Here is a 22,350-nt window from a genome sequence, read left to right as displayed (position 1 = left end):
TTTGAAAAATGTTGAGAGAATATAGGGGGCCACAGTTTTTTTTTTGAGAAAATTTAAAGGAATCTTGGGCGAACGTAGCGTTCTATTTCAAAAAAAAAAAAAAAATTTCTTCGGGATTCCTAGTGATTTTTTAAAGATTTTACAAGAGTCTCGAGAGCGCCTAGTTTTTTAATTTTTAAAAGAATTTCATTCTTACGTGATGTTTTATCTCTGAAGAAATGTTGGGTTTTTTTTTTTTAGAAAATGTAACAGAATCTCGGGTAGTGTTGCAAAAAAATGAAAAAATCTCAAGGTCCCGTCTTTTTTTTTTTAAGAAACTGAAAGCATCTTGAGCTCCCTGGAGCTTCCTTTTTTAGATAATTTGAAAAAATCTCGGGTCCCCTAGTGTTTTTTATGGATTTTTTAAGAATCTTCGAGACCCCCAAGTGTTTTGTTTCGAAAGAGTTTAAAAAAAAATTGGGGATCTTAAGCCCCCAGGTGAATTTTTTTCAAACAATTTGAAAGAATCTCGGGGTTCCTAGTGTTTTGTTTTTAAAGAATTTAAAAGAACCTCGGATGTGCCTAATTTATTTTTAAGAATTTAAAAAAATCTTAGGATGCTTTGTCGGTTTTTTTTTAAGAATTTGAAACAATATCATGGCTCTTAAAAGTTTTTTAAAGATTGGAAAGGCGAAGGCGCCCAATTTTTTTAATGTTTTAAAAGAATCTCAGACTTTGTTTTATCTTTGAAAAATGTGGGAAAATCTAGGGGCCTCTTTTTTTTGAGAAAAATCTAAAAGAATCTCTGGCGCACGTAGTGTTCTATTTCTAAAAAACAATTGAAAGAATCTCTTCTTTAAAAAGTTAAAAGCATCTTGAGGCCTCCTGATGCTTTATTTTTTAAAGAATTTGAAAGAATCTCGGGGTTAGTGTTTTTTATGAGTTTTTTTAAGAATTTTGGAAACCCTAGTGTTTTGTTTTTGAAAGAGTTGAACAGAATCTCGAGGGCGCCTAATTTATTTTTAAAATTTAAAAGAATGTTAGGTGTTTTGTTTTTGAAAGAATTTCAAAGGTTCTTAGGCGCCTTGTTTGCTTTTTTTAAGAATCTGAAAAAATAGCTGGGCTCCTAAAAGTTTTTTAAAGATTGCAAAAGGATCTTAAGGACCTCCAGTGTTTTGTTTTTAAAAGAGTTTAAATGAGTCTTGAGGGTGCCTAATTTTTTTAATGTTTTAAAAAAATCTCAGGCTTTCGTGACGTTTTATCTCTGAAAAATGTTGGCAGAATCTAGGAGCCTCTTTTTGAGAAAAATGTAAACGAATCTCGGGGTTCCGTATTTTTTTTTTAAGAATTTAAGCGCATTTTGAGCCCCCTAGTGGTTTTTTTATGGATTTTTTAAGAATCTTAGGTGCCCTTCTTGCTTTCTTTTTCAAAGAATTTAAAAGAATGTCGTGGACACTGGTATTTTTTTTTTAAGAATTTTAGCATGCTCTGAAAAATGGCTAGGGTTCTATTTCTCAAAAAAATTGAAAGAATCTCAGGGATCTGTATTTTTTTACAGAATTTAAAGAATCTAGGTACCACTGGTGCTTTCTTTTTTAAAGAATTTGTACCAATCTCGGGGCTCCCAGTGTTTTTTATGGATTTTTTAAAATCTTGGGTATCCCTAATGCTTGATTATTTGAAAGAATTTCAAAAATCTTATGAACGCTTTTTGTTTTCTTTTTTAAAGAATTTGAAAGAATCTCGGGGCTCCTAGTGTTTTTTTAAGATTTTAAAAGAATCTGGGGGACCTCCTGTGTTTTGTTTTTGAAAGAGTTTAAAAGAATCTCGGGGGCGCCTAGTTTTTTTTTAACGTTTTAATAGAATCTCAGGTTCTCATGGTGTTTTATTTCTGATAAATGTTGGTATAATCTAAGAGGCCTCTGGCTTTTTTTTGAGAAAATTTAAAATTTGAAAGAATTTCGGCGGTCCCGGATATTAAAATAATCTTGGGGTCTCCTGGTGTTTTATTTGAAAGAATCTAGAGGCCCCTGGTTTTCTTTTTAAAAGAATAAAAAAAAAAATCTCGGACCAATCTCTTTTTCACATTTAAACAATTTCCAGTAAAATATGTTTAACACAAGAAGAAGAAAAGATGGAAAGTTATTTCGACAGAACTTCCCTCGCCCTTGAAGTAATATAACAAAGCTTTGAGAAATTATAAAATTTGATTTTGGGAAATTTTACTTTCTTTGGGATAACCTCTATACAGTAAAAAAATAGATAGCTGTTGGCGGAGAGATTAGTTAGTCAAATTTTCGTTAGCGTTTTACAATTACAAATATTGAAAAAAAATTTAAGATTAGTTCTAAAAAACGCCAAAAATGAAAATGAAAGCCGATAGTTTTTTGCATATTAAAAAGGCATACGATTTTCACAGATTTTATCAATTTATTTAACGGTTTTGAAACGAATTGACCGACAAGAGATCAGTCTGAGATTGATCTGACATCAAACTGACATTAGCGGCTAAATTTATCAAAGACGTGTCACTCAAAGGTCAACCGTCTTTACATTAAGTTTAATTAATCGTCCTCAAACAAATGAAAACAACCTCTTTTTGTTTGTTCCGTCTCAAGTATGTCGTAATAAAACCGAGAATTCTAGTAAAACGATTTAAAGAGCTGATTAACATACTCAATAATAACAACGCCAAATAAATCGTTGTATTAATTAAGCATAATTGGAATCAATATGTTACAGCTAATTTTAAAATTAAACTAATAAAACGTAAGTAAACGTGGCAAAAAAAATTAATGAGAAAAAAGATGACGCAGTAGACTCTGAAATAAATTAGCGCATTCTTATTTCCTGTTCTTAACACGTCAGCGAAGTAAATGTATGCAATAAATAATAGCGAGAAACGTGAAAAAGATCTCCCTAAACAACATTCCGAACCGACTCCTTATGTGAAAAAGCACGTAATTATATGGCGGAAAAATGCCTGAAATGTGAACTTTTCACAGGCACCCCCCTCATGATTAAAAGTCTGCTATCTTGCAACACGAGAACAGAAAGCGCGAATTATCAAGATCCAAAAAAATATATAATTACTGCACTTTCCTCACGATACCGGAGAATTTCCTACCGGCGTCGGTGAGCTTTTGCACTTTGACTAGATTTTTTTTGTGAAAAAGGAAACTTAGACGTTATTACAACGACCCTCTAATTAAGAGTTGCGTTGGAGTGCGACAAAGGAGCTTTTACACGTTGCACATACAACATTTTATCGAAATTCGAAAATATGTGAAACAATTCTGTGGGTTCAAACAATTTGGAAAAAAAACTACTATTATTAAAAATTGTTCTCAGAGATAGGAATCGAGAAAATTCGTTTAATTCTTGAAACATCAGATGCAGAAGGCGAACGTCGGAGAAATCCATCCGAGATTTAATAAGCATCGTGGATTTTTGGAAACAGGACGAATACAGTACCATGTAACTGCCTATTCAATATGACCCTCTGTCGGTGATGGCGTCAGCTGTGCAAGACGTCCGTTTTAAGCGTTGTTAACGCATCGCCTGCTGCACAAGCTACGCGAAGTTAACACCATCCAAGAGACGGAGGATTTGAGGAGTAATCCCCTGCGAGTCACGTCTGTGTCATAGGAAGACACCGTGAATCCTACAAGACGTCTATTTACAGCGGTGCGAAGAGTCGAAACGAGCTTGCTTAGGTCTAGGGTCAAAGGCAAACTTTATTGTATTTAGTGTCGGGCCGTTCCGAGTGAAACCAAATTGGAACATGTTTACGGCACTCCTTCGGCCCGCGCTCTCCCGGGTAAATTGAGGCCGTGATAAATTAAAAGGAAATGATACATCCACCTCTTCTGGCCTGATAAAGCGGAGAAAAATGGACCGATATTTTCCGGCACTAATGGAACGGAAAATAGACACCGCAGGAAGCAAAAATATCCAGACGTGGAGATTGAAAGTATAATTTTGTTTGTCCGAGCACTCGGAGGCGCGGCTCGAGTTCTCCCGGAGCAAATTGGCCAGGACACGCGACACTTTGACGTGCTTACCGCCGCTCGAGTGAGGTCTTTCGGGAGACGTCCCATTTGGTTATTTTTTCGGGCGCAAAGTTACAAAATAATAATATTGAGTTTTTTGTGAAGACCTTTCACGTTGGTGGACGGAAAAAACAACTTTCGGTTTTTTTTACTTCCAGAGCGTAAGCTAAGGCTACTTTAATATTTTTTCGACGTTTCATGCCCAAAAAAATGATACAAAAAATAGGTCTTCCGTTTTCGTCCGTCTGTCTGTCTATCAGCCGTCAAATTTTACTATCCTAAACGTTATTTCAATTTTATAACAAAACATACTCCTCCATTTGTGGTTTATGATTGATGTCATCCTACAATTTTCTCAATTGAACGTTATTTAAATGTTAAAAATTAATTAATTATAAAATATAACCTTGCGGTTTTGAATCCGTATTGTACTTTATCGTAGAAATCGAGATCTAGAAACAATTTTTCGATTTCTCGATATTTCAATTTTTGGATATTTCAGTTTTGGGATTTTACAATTTCACGATTCTTCAATTTTTTTATTCGTCATCGATTTCTGATTTTTTTTTTAATTTTCGATTTCTCAATTCTCCGATATTTCCATTTTAGCATGTTTTCAATGTTTCTAAATTACTATTTTTTTCAATTTCCGGATTAATCAAAGTTTTCCGTTTTTTTAAATTTTAGATATTTCAAGGTTTTGATTTCACATTTTATCGACTTTTTATGTTTCAATTTTGGGATTTTTTAGTTTTTTTACTCTTCAATTTTTCGATTTTTCAATTTCTCTATTTTGAGTATTTCGATTATTCAATTTTTCGATATTTCAGTTTTGGGATTTTACAATTTTACGATTCTTCATTTTTTCGATTCGTCATCGGTTTCTCAATTTTTTTAATTTTCGATTTCTCAGTTTTCCGATATTTCGATTTTAGCATGTTTTCAATGTTTCTAAGCTAACGACCCAATGTACTTATATTGTATGCTAAAGGGTAGAATAAAATTATTATTATTATTATTAATATTATTATTATAAGTTTCCATTTTTTCAAATTCTCGATTAATTGTTTTTTGGTTTTTTGACTTTTTGATTATTTTTATTTCGCGATTACTCGACTTTTTAACGTTTCGACTTCTCGATTTTTAATTTTTCATTTGCTAAATTTACTAATTTTTCGATTTTTTAAATTTTAGATTTTTCAACTTTTTGATTTCTCATTTTATGGATTTCTCATGTTTCAATTTTGGGATTTTCAATATTTCAATTCTTCAATTTTTCGATTTTTCATGTTCCAATTTTTGAATTTTAGATTATTGAATTTTTCTTCGATTTTTCCCATTTTTCGATTCTCCAATTTTTCGATATTTTAATTTCTTAATTTTTAAAATTTCAGATTTCTGAATTTTTCGATTTTTCAGTTCTTTGAAATTTTAAATTTTTCATTTTTTTTTGTGTTTCAATTTCGACTTCTCAGTATTAGATTTTTCGATTTTTCAATTTTCGATTTTTAAGATTATTAATTTTTCCCAATTTCCTGATTTTTCAATTTTAAAATTTTTCGATTTCTTAAATTTTAGATTTTTTAACTTTTTGATTTCTCATTTTATCAATTTTTCATGTTTCAGTTTTGGGATTTTTCGTATTTCGATTCTGCAATTTTTCGATTTTTTGATCTTTTGATTTTTTGATTTTCCCACTTTTCGATTCTCTAATTTTTCGATATTTTAATTTCTTAATTTTTAAAATTTTAGATTTCTGAATTTTTCGATTTTTCAGTTCTTTGAAATTTTAAATTTTTCAATTTTTTTTTTGTGTTTCAATTTCGACTTCTCAGTATTAGATTTTTCGATTTTTCAATTTTCGATTTTTAAGATTATTAATTTTTCCCAATTTCCTGATTTTTCAATTTTAAAATTTTTCGATTTCTTAAATTTTAGATTTTTTAACTTTTTGATTTCTCATTTTATCAATTTCTCATGTTTCAGTTTTGGGATTTTCGTATTTCGATTTTTCATTTTTCGGTTTTTAATTTTCGATTTTTCAATTTTTCGATTTTCTGATCTTTTGATTTTTTGATTTTTCCATTTTTAGATTCTCTAGTTTTTCGACACTTTTATTTTTCAATTTTTAAAATTTTAGATTTCCAGATTTTTCGATTTTTAAGATTATTAATTTTTCCCAATTTCCTGATTTTTCAACTTTAAAATTTTTCGATTTTTTAAATTTTAGATTTTTCAAAACTTTGTGATTCCTCGTTTTATCGATTTCTCATGTTTCAATTTTGGGATTTTTTCGATTTTTGTATTTTAGATTTTTCAATTTTTCGATTTTTTGATCTTATGATTTTTTGATTTTTTCATTTTTCAATATTTTAATTTTTCAATTTTTAAAATTTTGGATTACTGGTTTTTTCAAATTTTCAGTTCTTTGAAATTTTAAATTTTTCAGTTTTCGGTGTTTCAATTCCTCGATTTTTAGATTTTTCGCCTTCTCGGTTTTAGATTTTTTCAATTTTCAATTTGTAAGATTATTAATTCCCGATTTTTCAATTTAAAAATTTTTCCATTTTTAAATTATGATTTTTGGGCAATTTCGATTTTCCAGCTTTTTGATTTTCTCACTTCTCGACTTTTCAATTTCTGGATTTCTGGATTTTATGTGATTATACAAAAATAAAAATTTGCATTTTTCAAATGTAGATGTTTCTGTTTTCTGTTATCTTATCTTTTTTATAAACACTCTGTACATGAAAGGCCAATTTTAATTATATTATATTAAAGGGCGTTTATTTATTATTTTTTCATAAAATATTGTCGACCAGATTTTAAAAATAACCCTATTGAGATTTTTTTTTGTGAACTTTCCCGTTGTTAAGAAAATTGAAATAACTTGGCAAGGTCGCATCGGAATTTTGAAAATAATCTACGATTATAAAGCCTAAGAAGGGGTTAATCAGACAAAAATATATATGGGGTGTTCCGTTTGAAAAAACAGTTTGTTATTTTGTTTTTGAAATTCCCATGCGACGTTGCCACGTTATTCAAGTTACCGTGGATATAGTTCTAAAGGCAACAAAAAGATCTCATGGCTAGATAAATAAAGTATGCATTTTGTTAAATCTTAATATAGAAAAATTTGTTATGACAGAAAAAATATTATTAAAGGAGTGAAAAATCTACGAAAGTATCAACTTAACAAACTAAGTGTAAAATGTATAGAAGGCTGCAGTACTAAAATACTGGGTGTTCCGTATGAAAAAACTATGATATGTTACTATGAACACTCTGTATACGAACATTTTGCTGTATTGTTACTACAATAAAAAACATACCTTTATGTATTGATCAACCAAATTTTGTATAGCAAATGTTAAACATTAGCCTACTGTGATTTGTTTGGGGATGTTGCCTTGTTAAAAAATTCCAAGAAAACTGGAATAAATCGGCAACGTCGCATTGGACTATCAAAAATAAAATATTGTTGTAAAGCGTATTATCTCATTAAACATTACTAGATTCCATTAAGGTTCAAAAGCCGAACACTCTGTACAGTTGAAAACAAATTTCTGTTGAACAAGCTGTATAAATTTAATTTTTCATTTTTTTTTAATCTCTAATAATAATTAATTATCCCTGTGTATATTCTGATTAATATTTTAACTACTGTTGCTTCAGCTGAAAGTACTGAAAATGCAAAAGAAAACAGAACATGTGATTATATTAAAAAAAAGAGGATTTTTGAGAATTTAATCCTTCAATAAAACCATCGAGATATTAATCTTTTTTTATTTAAAGTTGCTCAAGATTTTTTACTTTTTGGATTAATACTTTTAGTTTCACTTTCATTTGAAACTCTCCTTTATTCCATTGCTTTCAAAATTCTAAAAAATTATTGCCACGTTGGTCTACGTTTTTAAAGTTGTATACAAAATTTAAAAAAAATGAGCCTTTAAAGTACCTGAAAAAAATAAAAACTCGTTTATTGACACATTTTTTGCATGAATAAAGAGAACTCGGTGGCCTTGAGAATGTTTCTTGATTCTACGATCATGATGTTTTTTCAGTTAGATAATTTGGCAATAAGTGAAGGCTTTTTGAAGGCAATGTATTGATAAATTTTCGTTCGCTGTCACTCAGAAGTCTTTGTATGGCCGCTTGTATGAAAATCATATTTTAATTACGCCAGACGACAAAAATGAGCTCGCTTTCGATTATTTAGAGTTAATAATAATAGAGTTATCAGCTATATTAAAAATGCGCCGAAAAAAATACCAATCAACTGATAAATAATCACGGTCTGAAGACAAAATAAACACGAGAAGAATTTCTAAACAAAGTCTTAATTTATAAAATTGATAAATTACATGACAAACTTCGATTATACATCCGTATACGCAAATTTCCGCAACTTGTTTTTCACAATATTTGTTCGTTCTGCGACGAGAATTTGAGAAAAATTTCGCATTATTTAACCTTAAATGTATCCTGAACTCAAAATTGTCTTAAATGATAAATATTGAAAATTAGTAATGGTTCAAAAGCATGTTCTAGACGATGTTTCACCATCCTGATGAATAAAATATATTTTTCTAGTACAAGAATTAAAATGTGGTCTTTTTTGCGCTGTGAATTTCAATCGAGGGTACTTAATACAAACGTCGCCGTAATTGGCAAAAAGAGTATAGTTAATTTTTTGTTTTCCATTTACCGCAGTTCCACGTTCCTCGTCTCGAGGAAATTGAAATTTTTCTGTTTTTAATGGCGCTTTTAATTGCCCTCCAATTGTCTGCCAGTTTATTCAGGTCCTCTCTCAAAATAGCTCCATCCAAATAGCTCTTCAGTCGGAACGTGACGGGTGAGCCGGTTGATGCAACGTGACCAGCAATAGATCGATTTGGCTATGATAACACACTTTCATTCGACGACCAGGAATTAGTTTTGCGTTGCGCCAAAGCCACCATTTGCGGCCTGTATCATCCAGGTGATTTTACGGCCGTCCCGGCGTTTTGATATGGAAGACTTGCTTTGACGCAAATCCCGAACATATTTATAGAGCGTGTCGCCATCGATCCAAGAAAGTCTTAATTTATTTGAAAGGGCAAGAATTAGGTATTATGAGTACGTGGTCTGGCAGCGAAATCGCGAGCTTGTCGCTTCTAAAAGCTGTATTGAAAAAGCACTCGCCTCCGCCTTTGTCAATCAGAAGTAAAATTGAGGAATTATGTAAATTCGGTGCATTCATCGACGCAGGCGGAATTTTTCGGAGCTCGAGGGCAGCGCAAGAGGCGAAGTCGGGCCGTTCTGGTTGGCGAGTTCTAACTTTGAATCTGGGTATCTGTGGCAAGTTCAAGCGCGAGTGGTGTTGCAATGTTTTGGGGAGCATTGAGTTTGACGTTTATTGCAGTTTCTCAAGACGAAGTTTTCGAGGCTCGCGGGTTTTTGAAACTCTAGATAGTGAACTTAAATAACGGATAGTCAAAACAAGAAGTCCGTTGTTGACATAACGTTGCGTGGACTGACACTCAAAGACCACTAATTTATGTGTTACTTCGATGATGTCTAAATTTAAATCTTAAAAAGTGTGGATTGGTTCTCGTGACTGGCAGTCACAAATTGCCTAATGTAAACGCTACTTGTGCGCTAATCGAAACGGCATGTGTGAAGTGAATGAAAATGTTTTTGTGAATAAGATTTTCGTCGATGCGTTTAAAATCTACAAAAATAGAAATATATAGTGTTACAGGAATTCCCGATTTTTTTTTTTTAATTTTACTGCTATACATCAAATCATATTCCTGTGTTATTATTAAAAAAGGGTGTAAGTTGTGCTTAAAACACTCCTAGAGTATGATTGGTATGACGACACTCGATGTCGCCATTTTTTTTTTTTGAGACACTTTTATCATTGTCACTATGAATTTAAAAAGAATTTTTACACTATCGTAATACTGAATGGTTGGTGGGACCGAGTGAAAATTTGACATTTGGATTATTTTTGAAGTCTGTCTTACATTATTTTGTGGAAGGATTTTAAAGGTACGCGCATTGTTGTGGTTTCTACTAAATCAACTTTTAATATACAGGACGTTTATAACAAATTTAAAACTTTTAGAATTTTCCCTTTTTTATCCTCATTCTTCTAATATCCCGATGTGTCTCTTAAAAAAAGTAATAAATCCCAGCAACTATCAGCTTTAAATACTGAAAATATTCAACAAAAAAATTTTCTTTTCTGAAATAGGTCTTATCTTAGCAAGTACTAGCCCTGCCCACCCACCCTTTACTTTCTTAGAGGGTATGTCATTTGCCAAAATCAGTCTTATCTCACCAAATACTAGCCCCGCCCACCCGCCCCCTATTTTCTCAGAGAATATGTCAAAGTAAGACTTTCTAAGAAAACTTAATTTTTTAACACACTGTAGATTAAGACTCAGTTTTATTGACAGTTTAACAATGTGCAAACGTTTGTTCACCTACCCATGAAATAGTTTATCAAAATATTAATTTTGGAGGTTCATTATTATTATATTCTTTCTGATGTTTTTTAATTTGGGCTTGTTTTTAGTTTAGAAGAGTAATATATTGACCTAAGTTATAAAAATTATTACACATAGGACAACCGTGTTTTTTTCTGAACTGTTAAAAAAATAGGAAAACTGCAATAAACTGGCAACGTCGCATATAATTTCCAAAATTAAATTACGCAGTGTACGTTGTTAATGTGTTAATTGGCCCTTTTCAGGTTTTATGGGCATAGTTTATTTTTGAAATATTGTGACTCAAACTAGACCATTTTGTAGAGCTCGTCCATGATTTTTTTTTAATTTCCTAGAATTCAGAAAAAGAAAACAAGAATAATAAACACAATTATGCAAATTTTTACTTAAATTATTCACCGCTTTTGTAAAAAATATATGAAACAATAACAAAAATAACCAAAAACAACTTAAATTCGTGAATCTGATTGGCTGTTTATTTTTTAACAACCCTTAAATTTTAACATGTTTTATCTTAACAAGTACTAGACACACCCATCCGCCCCCTATTTTCTCAGAGGATATGTCATTTGCCGAAATAAGTCTTATCTTAGCAAGTACTAGCCCCGCCCACCCACCCTCTCTTTTCTAGAGGGTATGTCATCTGCCAAAATCAGTCTTATCTTACAAAGTACAAGCCCCGCCCACCCGCCCCCTGTTTTCTCAGAGAATATGTTATTTGCCAAAGTAAGACTTATGTTAGCAAGTATTAGCCCCGCCCACCCGTCCTTTATTTTCTCAGAGTAAATAAAGGGCGGGTGCAGCATAAACTGGCAACGTCGCATGTTTCAAATGTTTCTGAGTTTTAATTTTTTCAATTTCTCGATTAATTGATTTTTTGATTTTTCGACTTTTTGATTTACTAATTTCGCGATTACTCGCCTTTTTAATATTTTGACTTTTCGATTTTTTAATTTTTCAATTGTTAAATTTAAAAATTTTTCGATTTCCAGGTTTTTGAAAAATCAAATTTTTTCGATTTAATAAAATTTTAGATTTTTAAAATTTTTGATCTCTCATTTCATCGATTGCTTATGTTTCAATTTTGGGATTTTTCACTATTTCGATTCTTCAATTTTGCGATTTTTATTTTTCGATTTTTGAATTTTAAATTTTTCATTTTTCAATTTTTCGATTTTTTGATCTTTTGATTTCTCCATTTTTCGATTCTCTAGTTTTTCGATATTTTAATTTTTCAATTTTTAAAATTTTAGATTTCTGAATTTTTCGATTTTTCAGTTCTTGGAAATTTTAAATTTCTCAGTTTCTTGATGTTTCAATTTCTCGATTTTTAGATTTTTCGACTTCTCGGTTTTAGATTTTTCGACTTTTCAATTTTCGATTTTTATCATTCTGAACTTTTCCCAATTTCCTGATTTTTCATTTATTTATCGATTTCTCCTGTTTCAATTTTGGGATTTTTCAATCTTTCGATTCTTCAATTTTTCAACTTTTCGATTTTTCATTTTTCGATTTTTGAATTTTAGATTTTTAAATTTTTAAATTTTTCTGTTTTTTGCTCATTTCATTTTTTTATTTTTCGATTTTTCCATTCTCTAGTTTTTCGATATTTTAATTTTTAAAAATTTAGATTTCTGGATTTTTCGTTTTATTGATAGTTTAACAATGTTTCAACGTTTGTTCACCTATCCATCAAATAGTTTATTAAAATATTAATTTTGCAGGCTAATTATTATTATATTTTTTTGTTTTTTTAATTCGGGCTTGTTTTTAGTTTAGAAGAGTAATATATTGACCTAAATTATAAAAATTATTACGCATAGGACAATCTTGTTTTTTTTGAAGTGTTAAAAAAATAAGAAAACTGGAATAAACTGGCAACGTCGCATATAATTTCCAAAAATAAATTACGCAGTGTACGTTTTTAATGTGTTAATTGGCCCTTTTCAGGTTTTATGGGCATAGTTTATTTTTGAAATATTGTAACTCAAACTAGAACATTTTGTAGAGCTCTTCCATATTATTTTTTTGTATTTCCTTTAATTCAGAAGAAAAAAACATAAGAATAATAAACACAATCAGGCAAATTTTTACTTAAATTATTCACCGTTTTTGTAAAAAATATATGAAATAATAACAAAAATAACCAAAAACAAGTTAAATTCGTGAATCAGATTGGATGTTTATTTTTTTAACAACCTTTAAATTTTAACGTGTTTTATCTTAACAAGTACTAGACACACCCATCCGCCCCCTATTTTCTTAGAGGATATGTCATTTGCCGAAATAAGTCTTATCTTAGCAAGTACTAGCCCCGCCCACCCACCCTCTCTTTTCTTAGAGGGTATGTCATCTGCCAAAATCAGTCTTATCTCAAGAAGTACTAGTCCCGCCCACCCGCCCCCTATTTTTTCATAGAATGTCATTTGCCAAAATAAGACTTATGTTAGCAAGTACTAGCCCCGCCCCCCGCCCTTTATTTTCTCTTGCTATAAAAACTTATTTTTTTACACACTGTAGATTAAGACTCAGTTTTATTGATAGTTCAAAAATCTGCCAACGTTTGTTCACCTATCCATGAAATAGTTTATCAAAATATTAATTTTGCAGGTTGATTATTATTATATTTTTTTTATGTTTTTTAATTTGGGCTTGTTTTTAGTTTAGAAGAGTAATATATTGACCTAAATTATAAAAATTATTACACATTGGACAACCCTGTTTTTTTTTGAACTGTTAAAAAATAAGAAAACTGGAATAAACTGGCAACGTCACATATAATTTCCAAAAATAAATTACGCAGGGTATGTTTTTAATGTGTTAATTGGCCTCTTTTCAGGTTTGATGGGCATAGTTTATTTTTAAAATATTGTGACTCAAACTAGAACACTTTGTAGAGCTCTTCCATGTCTTTTTTGTATTTCCTTTAATTCAGAGAAAAAAAAAATAAGAATAATAAACACAATTATGCAAATGTTTACTTAAATTTTCACCGTTTTTGTAAAAAATATATGAAACAATAACAAATATAACCAAAAACAAGTTAAATTCGTGAATCTGATTGGCTGTTTATTTTTTTAACAACCTTTAAATTTTAACACGTTTTAACTCACCAAATACTAGCCCCACCCACCCGCCCCCTATTTTGTCAGAGAATATATCATTTGCCAAAGTAAGACTTATGTTAGCAAGTACTAGCCCCGCCCACCCGCCCTTTATTTTCTCAGAGGGTAGTACTTGCTATAAAAACTTATTTTTTTTACAAACTCTAGATTAAGACTCAGTTTTATTGATAGTTTAACAATGTGCAAACGTTTGTTCACGTATCTATGAAATTGTTTATCAAAATATTAATTTTGGAGGTTAATTATTATTATATCCTTTTTGATGTTTTTTAATTTGGGCTTGTTTTTAGTTTAGAAGAGTAATACATTGACCTAAATTATAAGAATTGTTACACATAGGACACCCGCGATTATTCTGAACTGTTAAAAAAAATAAAACTGGAATAAACTGACAACGTCCAATGTTTCTGAGTTTTAATTTTTTCAATTTCTCGAGGAATTAATTTTTTGATTTTTCAACCTTTTGATTTTCTTATTTCGCGATTACTCGCCTTTTTAACATTTTGACCTTTCGATTTTTTAATTTTTCAATTGTTAAATTTATCAATTTTTCGATTTCCAGGTTTTTGAAAAATCTAATTTTTTCGATTTTATAAAATTTTAGATTTTTTAAATTTTTGATTTCTCATTTTATCGATTGCTTATGTTTCAATTTTGGGATTTTTCAATATTTCGATTCTTCAATTTTGCGATCTTTATTTTTCGAATTTTGAATTTTAAATCTTTTATTTTTCAATTTATCGATTTCTTGATCTTTTGATTTTTCGATTTTCCCATTTTTCGATTCTCTAGTTTTCCGATATTTTAATTTTTCAATTTTTAAAATTTTAGATATGTGAATTTTTGATTTTTCAGTTCTTTGAAATTTAAAATTTTTCTATTTTTTGATATTACAATTTCTCGATTTTTAGATTTTTCTATTTCTCGGTTTTAGATTTTTCGACTTTTCAATTTTCGATTTTTATTATTCTTAACTTTTCCCAATTTCCTGATTTTTCAATTTTAAAATTTTGCAATTTTTTAAGTTTTAGATTTTTTAACTTTTTGATTTCTCATTTATTTATCGATTTCTCCAGTTTCAATTTTGGGATTTTTCAATATTTCGATTCTTCAATTTTGCGATTTATATTTTTCGATTTTTGAATTTAAAATTTTTCATTTTTCGATTTTCCCATTTTTCGATTCTATAGTTTTTCAATATTTTAATTTTTCAATTTTTAAAATTTTAGATTTTGGAATTTTTCGATTTTTCAGTTCTTTGAAATTTAAGATTTTTCAGTTTCTTGATGTTTCAATTTCTCGATTTTTAGATTTTTCGACTTCTCGGTTTTGGATTTTTCGACTTTTCAATTTTCGATTTTTATTATTCTTAACTTTTCCCAATTTCCTGATTTTTCAATTTTAAAATTTTTTATTTTTTTAAATTTTAGATTTTTTAACTTTTTGATTTCTCATTTATCGATTTCTCCTGTTTCAATTTTGGGATTTTTCAATCTTTCGACTCATCAATTTTTCGATTTTTGAATTTTAGATTTTTTTATTTTTCCATTTTTCCATTCTCTAGTTTTTCGATATTTTAATTTTTAAAAATTCAAATTTCTGGATTTTTCGCTTTATTGATAGTTTAACAATATTTAAACGTTCACCTATCCATGAAATAGTTTATCAAAATATGAATTTTGCAGGCTAATTATTATTATTATATTCTTTTTGATGTTTTTTAATTTGGGCTTGTTCTTAGTTTAGAAGAGTAATATTTTGACCTATATTATAAAAATTATTACACATAGGACAACCCTGTTTTTTTTGAACCGTTAAAAAATAAGAAAACTGGAATAAACTGGCAACGTCGCATATAATTTTCAAAAATAAATTACGCAGGGTATGCTTTTGGCCTCTTTTCAGGTTTTATAGGCATAGTTTATTTTTGAAATATTGTGACTCAAACTAGAACATTTTGTAGAGCTCTTCCATGTTTTTTTTTTAATTTCCTTGAATTCAGAAAAAAAACAAGAATAATAAACACAATTATGCAAATTTTTACTTAAATTATTCACCGGATTTCATTCATTTTAAAACACAACATGTTAAACGCAGCTGAATTTGCTACAATAATCCTGGCTGTCAACTCTGACGCGTATTCGTCATACGACAAATAATCAAACTAATCCCAAATGCACTGACACGAACGAAACGTTTACCTATTCCCTCAGACAACAAACTACACAACGCCGATTTATCGTTTACAAAAATTTCAGCAATCGTCATGGTCGAACGACCCCTTCCAGCACCCGGATTTCTCCACCGCTCTCTTTGGCATTTCAGCAAAATTTCTCCGGAAACCAGCATCCGCGCCATCTATTCGTCCACGCCAAAAACCTCCCTTCGACTCACCGTTCTGAAGTTGGGGCCGCATCCGGAAGCTCCTCTCGGCAAAATCAGGACAACGTCGTCCCGATGGATGGCGACGTCGAATGGCTACCCGCTGCGGCGACCTGCACACAGACAAGACAGCCACACGTGAGCCTCTTTCTCTTGGAACTTGTTCTTGTATCTTAGGTCTTTTGGTGGTGATGTGCATGTTTGTCTGTATGCAGGGCGCGCAGTTGAGGCATATAGCAACGTCTGTCTGTGTTTCTGTGTCCATAGAGGAGAGATAATAAGCGTAGTTTATGGAAGAGATGATGATGGCATGTGATGGCGAACAAGTGCAACACTGTCGTGTCGTGTGAAATCTACAACATAGTCGTTAAAATTTAAGGGCGATTAATCAATGATTAAAAAATTTCCTCTGTTAATTTGAAATCGAGGCGAAGAGATTTCACAGCGACACGATCATTAAGGATGCAGAATTACGTTCGGGTGTATTAAATTATGCGAGCATCACATCTGACTAGTGTTTAGAAAGAACTAGCATGCATACATGGGGGGTTTAATGATAACACAATATTAGTATGTTTGTTCGATCGTTGTGTGGGGCGGTATGTTCGTTGTTGGTTGTTATAAAAGCGTTACAAGCTTCGATATTAGTATAAAGCCAGTTGAAAATGTACGTTGTTTCTCAGGGTTTATTCAACTTCCGGATCGGAGGTGATTGGCAGTTTTAATTGAGTAATAAAGGAAAAAATGTAACAAATAAGGATTTCCGTCGAAACTCGCTCATTATATTCATAATGAGTTGTAAACAAGCAATCAAAAATCAGGACAAGATTTCGATGAACCTATTTTTTCCAGTCATAATTCAAGAGTGGAAAGTTATGTCAAGTACGAGTGACGAATCATGTTCTTTTATAAAATGGTCTACTGGTTTAGCTGAGTCATTAAAACAAAGAACAAATAAGTTCTTGACTTAGAACATTTTAGATTCAAATATCAATTTTTGACAAGACCTATTAGGTTTAGAACAAAGTTTGAACATTGTTCTAGTCGGTTCTACAATAGTCCACTCTTTGAACTCCTCCTACGATCTGATTTAAGTTTCTAGTAACTAGAGTTTAATGAATTTCGTGTATTCGGTGAACTTTACCATTTAACATTACAGATCAATGTAATAGATTAGACTGTGTTGACTAGAATCCCCGGAAGTGAGTAATTAATATGTAAAATGTGTATATGTTCTCTGTAACATAAAATATCTTAAAACAAGATCAGTACAATCAAATAACATGAAAATCATACTTGTATGCGTAAATATTTAAACCATATACACATTATATTCAACTATGTTCTTTTTTGGGACCTATAGTAATAGAAAAAATCGAAGAATCGAATGGAATTGAACCCCTCTGGAGTTATGTCCCGTTGAGGTTTAAGAAATTGTGTTTTAATATATAAATAACACTCGTACCATATTATAATCGTCTGTCAATAATATACGCGTGGTGTATCGGCTTTGAAAATAAGTCTGGCAAAATGTTGAAAACCGTAAGGCACAGACTTGAACCGTTCTGGAGTTATGTCCAGATTAAAATTGAAAACTTGTTTTTTTAATTTATAAATGACATCCGTCCCATATAGAATCCTCCCGGAGAGATCCGAAAATGAATCCGTGGTACTAGAAAGATTCGAGAATTCGAATTCTGAAAATACCCGTCCCATATATGTTCATCTCTCCGTAATAAAAATAGTCTGCTCTTTTGAACAATTTTATTAACTCCAGAGTTCTGGATCGTAAATAGTGAACTTTGGACAAGTGAGTTCTAACGGGTTTCTCTGGAGATCCTCAAAAATCTCTTGATTATTATTCACAAAAATATCAGAAAACAAGTCTCGTAAAACGTTTATTGGCAATCGGAAGTCATTCACTAGTTCAAAACTGTAACTATAGTTCTAAATGGTAATTTATTGTAGCTTTTCCACTGCGAAATCTTGACATGATAAATATCCAAAATATCAAGGTAATCAAGTTTTTTATATCGGAGATATCTACCTCATTAATCCACTACCAGATACAACAAATAGACAGACAGACGAAAACGGGAATCACATTTTCGTGTTTTATGAACAATTAAAGGTCTGAAAAATAACGTCAAACGGATTTAGAGCCAAACGACATCGACATAAGTAAAACCGCTTAAGAAAAAGAAAACAATAACGCTTTTAATACTTTCACTAATATATTTGGAAACACTCTGTAGATAATAAATTATATTACGCAGATAGAACATAAATCTAATCTTTCTTAATTTTGCATGAAGACCAGACAAATAAATTGGTCGAGAGCTGTTTCGACAGAACTTTCCTCGCACCTAAAGTACAGTGAAACATATCCAGCAGTTTTGAGATAATAGGGACAAAATCAGTTTTATCTTAACAAGTACTAGGAACGCCCACCCGCCCCCCTATTTTCTCAGAGGACATATGTCATTTGCCAAAGTCAGTCTTATCTTACCAAGTACTAGCCCCACCCACCCACCCTCTCTTTTCTTAAAGGATATGTGATTTGCCAAAATCAGTCTTATCTTAGCAAGTACTAGGAATCGAACGCTGAAAACCGAAAGACGCAGACTTGAACCGTTATAATGCCATGTCTTCGTAAAGTTTGAAAAAATGTTGCTTTAATGCTTATAACACCCCTTCCATATATATTCATTTCTCTGTACTAAAAGCGTAGACTATCCGATCTGAAAATTAACCCAATTTTCAACAAAATTTTCGAAATTTCACTAAATACATTTTCTTGTAGATTTCGGGCCGCAAAAGTCATATCCACTTTCATTTCTTCGATAACTCCAATGGTTTTTCCAGAATCGTGCTTTGAAATGTTAAAAAATATGCAAAATTCGCCCAATTTTCGACCAATTTTCAACAAAATTTTGGAAATTTCACTAAATACATTTTCTTGTAGATTTCGGGCCGCACAAGTCATATCCGCTTTCATTTCTTCGATAACACCAATGGTTTTTCCAGAACGTCCTTTGAAATATACAAAAATATACTAAATACGCCCAATTTTCGACCAATTTTCAACAAAATTTTCGAAATTTCACTAAATACATTTTCTTGTAGATTTCGGGCCGTAGAAGTCATATCCACTTTCATTTCTTCGATAACTTCGATGGTTTTTCCAGAATCGTCCTTCAAAATGTTAAAAAATTTGCAAAATACGCCCAATTTTCGACCAATTTTCAACAAAATTTTCGAAGTTTCACTAAATACATTTTCTTGTAGATCTCGGGCCGCAGAAGTCATATCCGCTTTCATTTCTTCGATAGCTACAATAGTTTTTCCAGAATCGTCCTTTGAAACATAAATATATGCAAAATACGCCCAATTTTCGACCAATTTTCAACAAAATTTTCGAAATTTCACTAAATACATTTTTTTGTAGATTTCGGGCCGCAGAAGTCATATCCGCTTTCGTTTCTTCGATAACTCCATTGGTTTTTTCAGAATCGTTCTTTGAAACATTCAAAAATATGCAAAATACCCCAATTTTCGACCAATTTTAAACAAAATTTTCGAAATTTCACTAAATACTTTTTCTTGTACAATTTTGGTCGCAGAAGTCATATCCGCTTTCATTTCTTCGATGACTCCATTGGTTTTTCCAGAATCTTCCTGTGAAACATTCAAAAATATGCAAAATACCCCAATTTTCGACCAATTTTCAACAAAATTTTCGAAATTTCACTAAATACACTTTCTTGTAGATTTCGCGTCGCAGAAGTCATATCCGCTTTCATTTCTTCGATAACTCCAATGGTTCTTCCAGAATCGTCCTTTGAAATATATAAAAATATGCAAAATACGCCCAATTTTCGACCAATTTTCAACAAGATTTTCGAAATTTCACTAAATACATTTTCTGGTAGATTTCGGGCCGCAGAAGTCATATCCGCTTTCATTTCTTCGATAACTCCAATGGTTCTTCCAGAATCATCCTTTAAAATGTTCAAAAATATGCAAAATACGCTCAATTTTCGACCAATTTTCAATAAAATTTTCGAAATTTCACTTGCGTTTCTCGATACTAAACGTGAAGAGTACTCTATCTGAAAACTAACCTATAGGGCTAGAAAAATTCGAGGAATCGAATGCTGAAAATCACAAGGGGCAGATTTGAATCGTTCTGGAGTCATGTCCCGTTAAAATTTGAAAACATGTTTTTTAAGTCATAAATGACACCAATCTTGATACTAAACATGTAAAGTTTCCGGTCTGAAAATTAAGCCATAGGACTAGAAAAACTAGAGGAATGGAATGCTATTTTTCAAATTTCGATGCAACGTTGCCAAGTTGTTCCAACTTTCTTGTTTATTTTTTTAAGATGCAAATGATCATAAAGAAAAGTCACACCTGTTTTTTACATCTATATTTCAATATTTTTTTAAATAGATAAACAAAAGTAATAAAACTATAAAATTTTTGAATTTTTGAATTTTTTTTTAATTGTAGGATAAGACTCAACTTTATTCATATTTTAACCATGTGCAAACATTTATTCACCTATTCATGAAATAGTTTATCAAAATATGAATCGTGAAGGTTAAATCTTCTTATTATTATATTTTTTTTAATGGTTTTTGGACTTATTTTTAGTTTTCAAGACTAATATTTTGACCAAAATTATAAAAAATATTAGACATAGGAGGATCGCGATTTTTTCTAAAGCTTTCCACTGTTAAAAAAAGAAGAAAACTGGAATAAACTGGCAACGTCGCATTTAATTTCGAAAAACAAATTACGCAGGGTTGTTTTTAATGTGACAATTTACCTCGTTTCAGGTGTAATGGGCACAGTTATGTTTGAAATATTGTGACTCAAAAACTAAACACTTTGCAGAGCTCTTGGATGTTTTTTTAACTAGAAATTGCAATTCCTTTAATTCAGACCACTGGAATTTCAGTAAATATTAATGCAAACGTCAAAATGAATCTATCAAAAAAGTTTCTAATTTGATTAAACTATAAATTTATACCAAGGAACGTCTCGGGAATTATTGAACGAACTTCATTCCTCGTTCGAATTTCAGCCATTAGTATTCCGGTCCCGCCTTAATAAATTCTGAATGTAGGACGGAACAACGTCTCATAGAAGTTACACAATTTTTATAACTTGATAATTTCACTATTGTCGTCATAAAAACCTAGTATCTATTAAAAACATACAAAAATTCGAAACTTAAATAGAGACGATGAAAGGGAACAAAAAATAAACTAGAGCGCCCTCGAGGTGCAAAGTTGAATAATTATCCGCAGACATTTTACACTACCAAAACTAGAATCCAGCAATGTAATAGCCACAACAAATTAAACTCTCTCAATTATTTTCCTAAATTAGTTTAATTAACATTACTATCTCTCATGATTCGAGCAAATAATCCCATTTCATGAGTTAATTAATTAAACAGACGAGACATCCGTAAAACCTTCATCAGTTAAACATACTCTGCTCCATTTTTAATATCTACGATTCAATTATCCTGCAACAAAAGCATCAAATTTCCAGCTTTTTATCCAGAAGGACAAAAGCAACCCCTTTAATAAACTCATAAAATCAACAACAATTTCATTACAGCATTCGGCGAAACTTCAAAGCGCGCTCATCCTATCATCACCTGCTGCAAAAAGTTTAATCCAACTGAAAACAACCCCTTTTTCGCACAGCCATGCACCCTAGAAGAACGTAAAATCAATCAACGTTTAAGCGAAACACGGGATAAAAGAAAAGAAAATGCACCTGGTCGTACGCAATTAACCCCCTCAAAGCACCATTTGCCACAAGTGCGACTTAATTTTAATGCGAGCTTGAGTTATTGTCATGATCATTGTTCCGGGTTCACTTAGACGCAGGCAAGTTATTCCTGTCTCTTCAACATTGATTAGCAAAACTTAATTTGCTCTTGACAAAGTTTGCTTAATTACGAAGAGAAATTTTAAATTTATTGCCAATCAAATAAAAATGATTAAAAAGCCGATGGGAGGTGTGTAAATTGCTCGTTCGTTTAAACCACGTGACAAGAATTTACTTTTTTCGGGTTAAAATAATTTCACCCAGGCTCGAACTCCCCCTTTGTAATTACCCCTCGCGCCCCCCCAAACATATCTCATTACCAGCCATCACTATCCACTCCACTCTGGAAATCCAATTTGCTGATTATTACTGTAATCCACGAAAACGCTGAGATAATTTCCACGATTTCGGAGTTTACGCGCACAACGTTTTCCTCCTCGTGCCTATATAAAGTTTCGCCAC

The 22,350-nt window shown here is 31.3% G+C and overlaps 1 protein-coding gene across 5 annotated transcripts in view; it reads right to left on the bottom strand.

Moving 5' to 3' along the window:
• The window catches only part of LOC135127769 (heterogeneous nuclear ribonucleoprotein L), a 390,771-nt gene that overhangs the window by 178,549 nt on the left and 189,872 nt on the right, over positions 1–22,350 (bottom strand). Inside the window, exon 2 of one of the 5 annotated variants that reach the window (XM_064054378.1) lies at positions 16,048–16,148. The exons of the other annotated variants lie outside the window; for them this stretch is intronic. Coding sequence (XP_063910448.1) covers positions 16,048–16,069 — 22 coding nt within the window. The 5' untranslated portion in view covers positions 16,070–16,148. The remainder of the gene's footprint in view (positions 1–16,047; positions 16,149–22,350) is intronic. 5 annotated transcript variants of the gene reach the window in all.

Source organism: Zophobas morio, unplaced genomic scaffold (genome assembly GCF_036711695.1).
Source record: "Zophobas morio isolate AGI-343-1 ecotype UQ-CSIRO unplaced genomic scaffold, CSIRO_AGI_Zmor_V1 ptg000012l, whole genome shotgun sequence".
Lineage (NCBI taxonomy): Eukaryota > Metazoa > Arthropoda > Insecta > Coleoptera > Tenebrionidae > Zophobas > Zophobas morio.
Note: the sequence above shows the minus strand (reverse complement) of the source record. Positions and strands in the feature narration are given on the sequence as shown.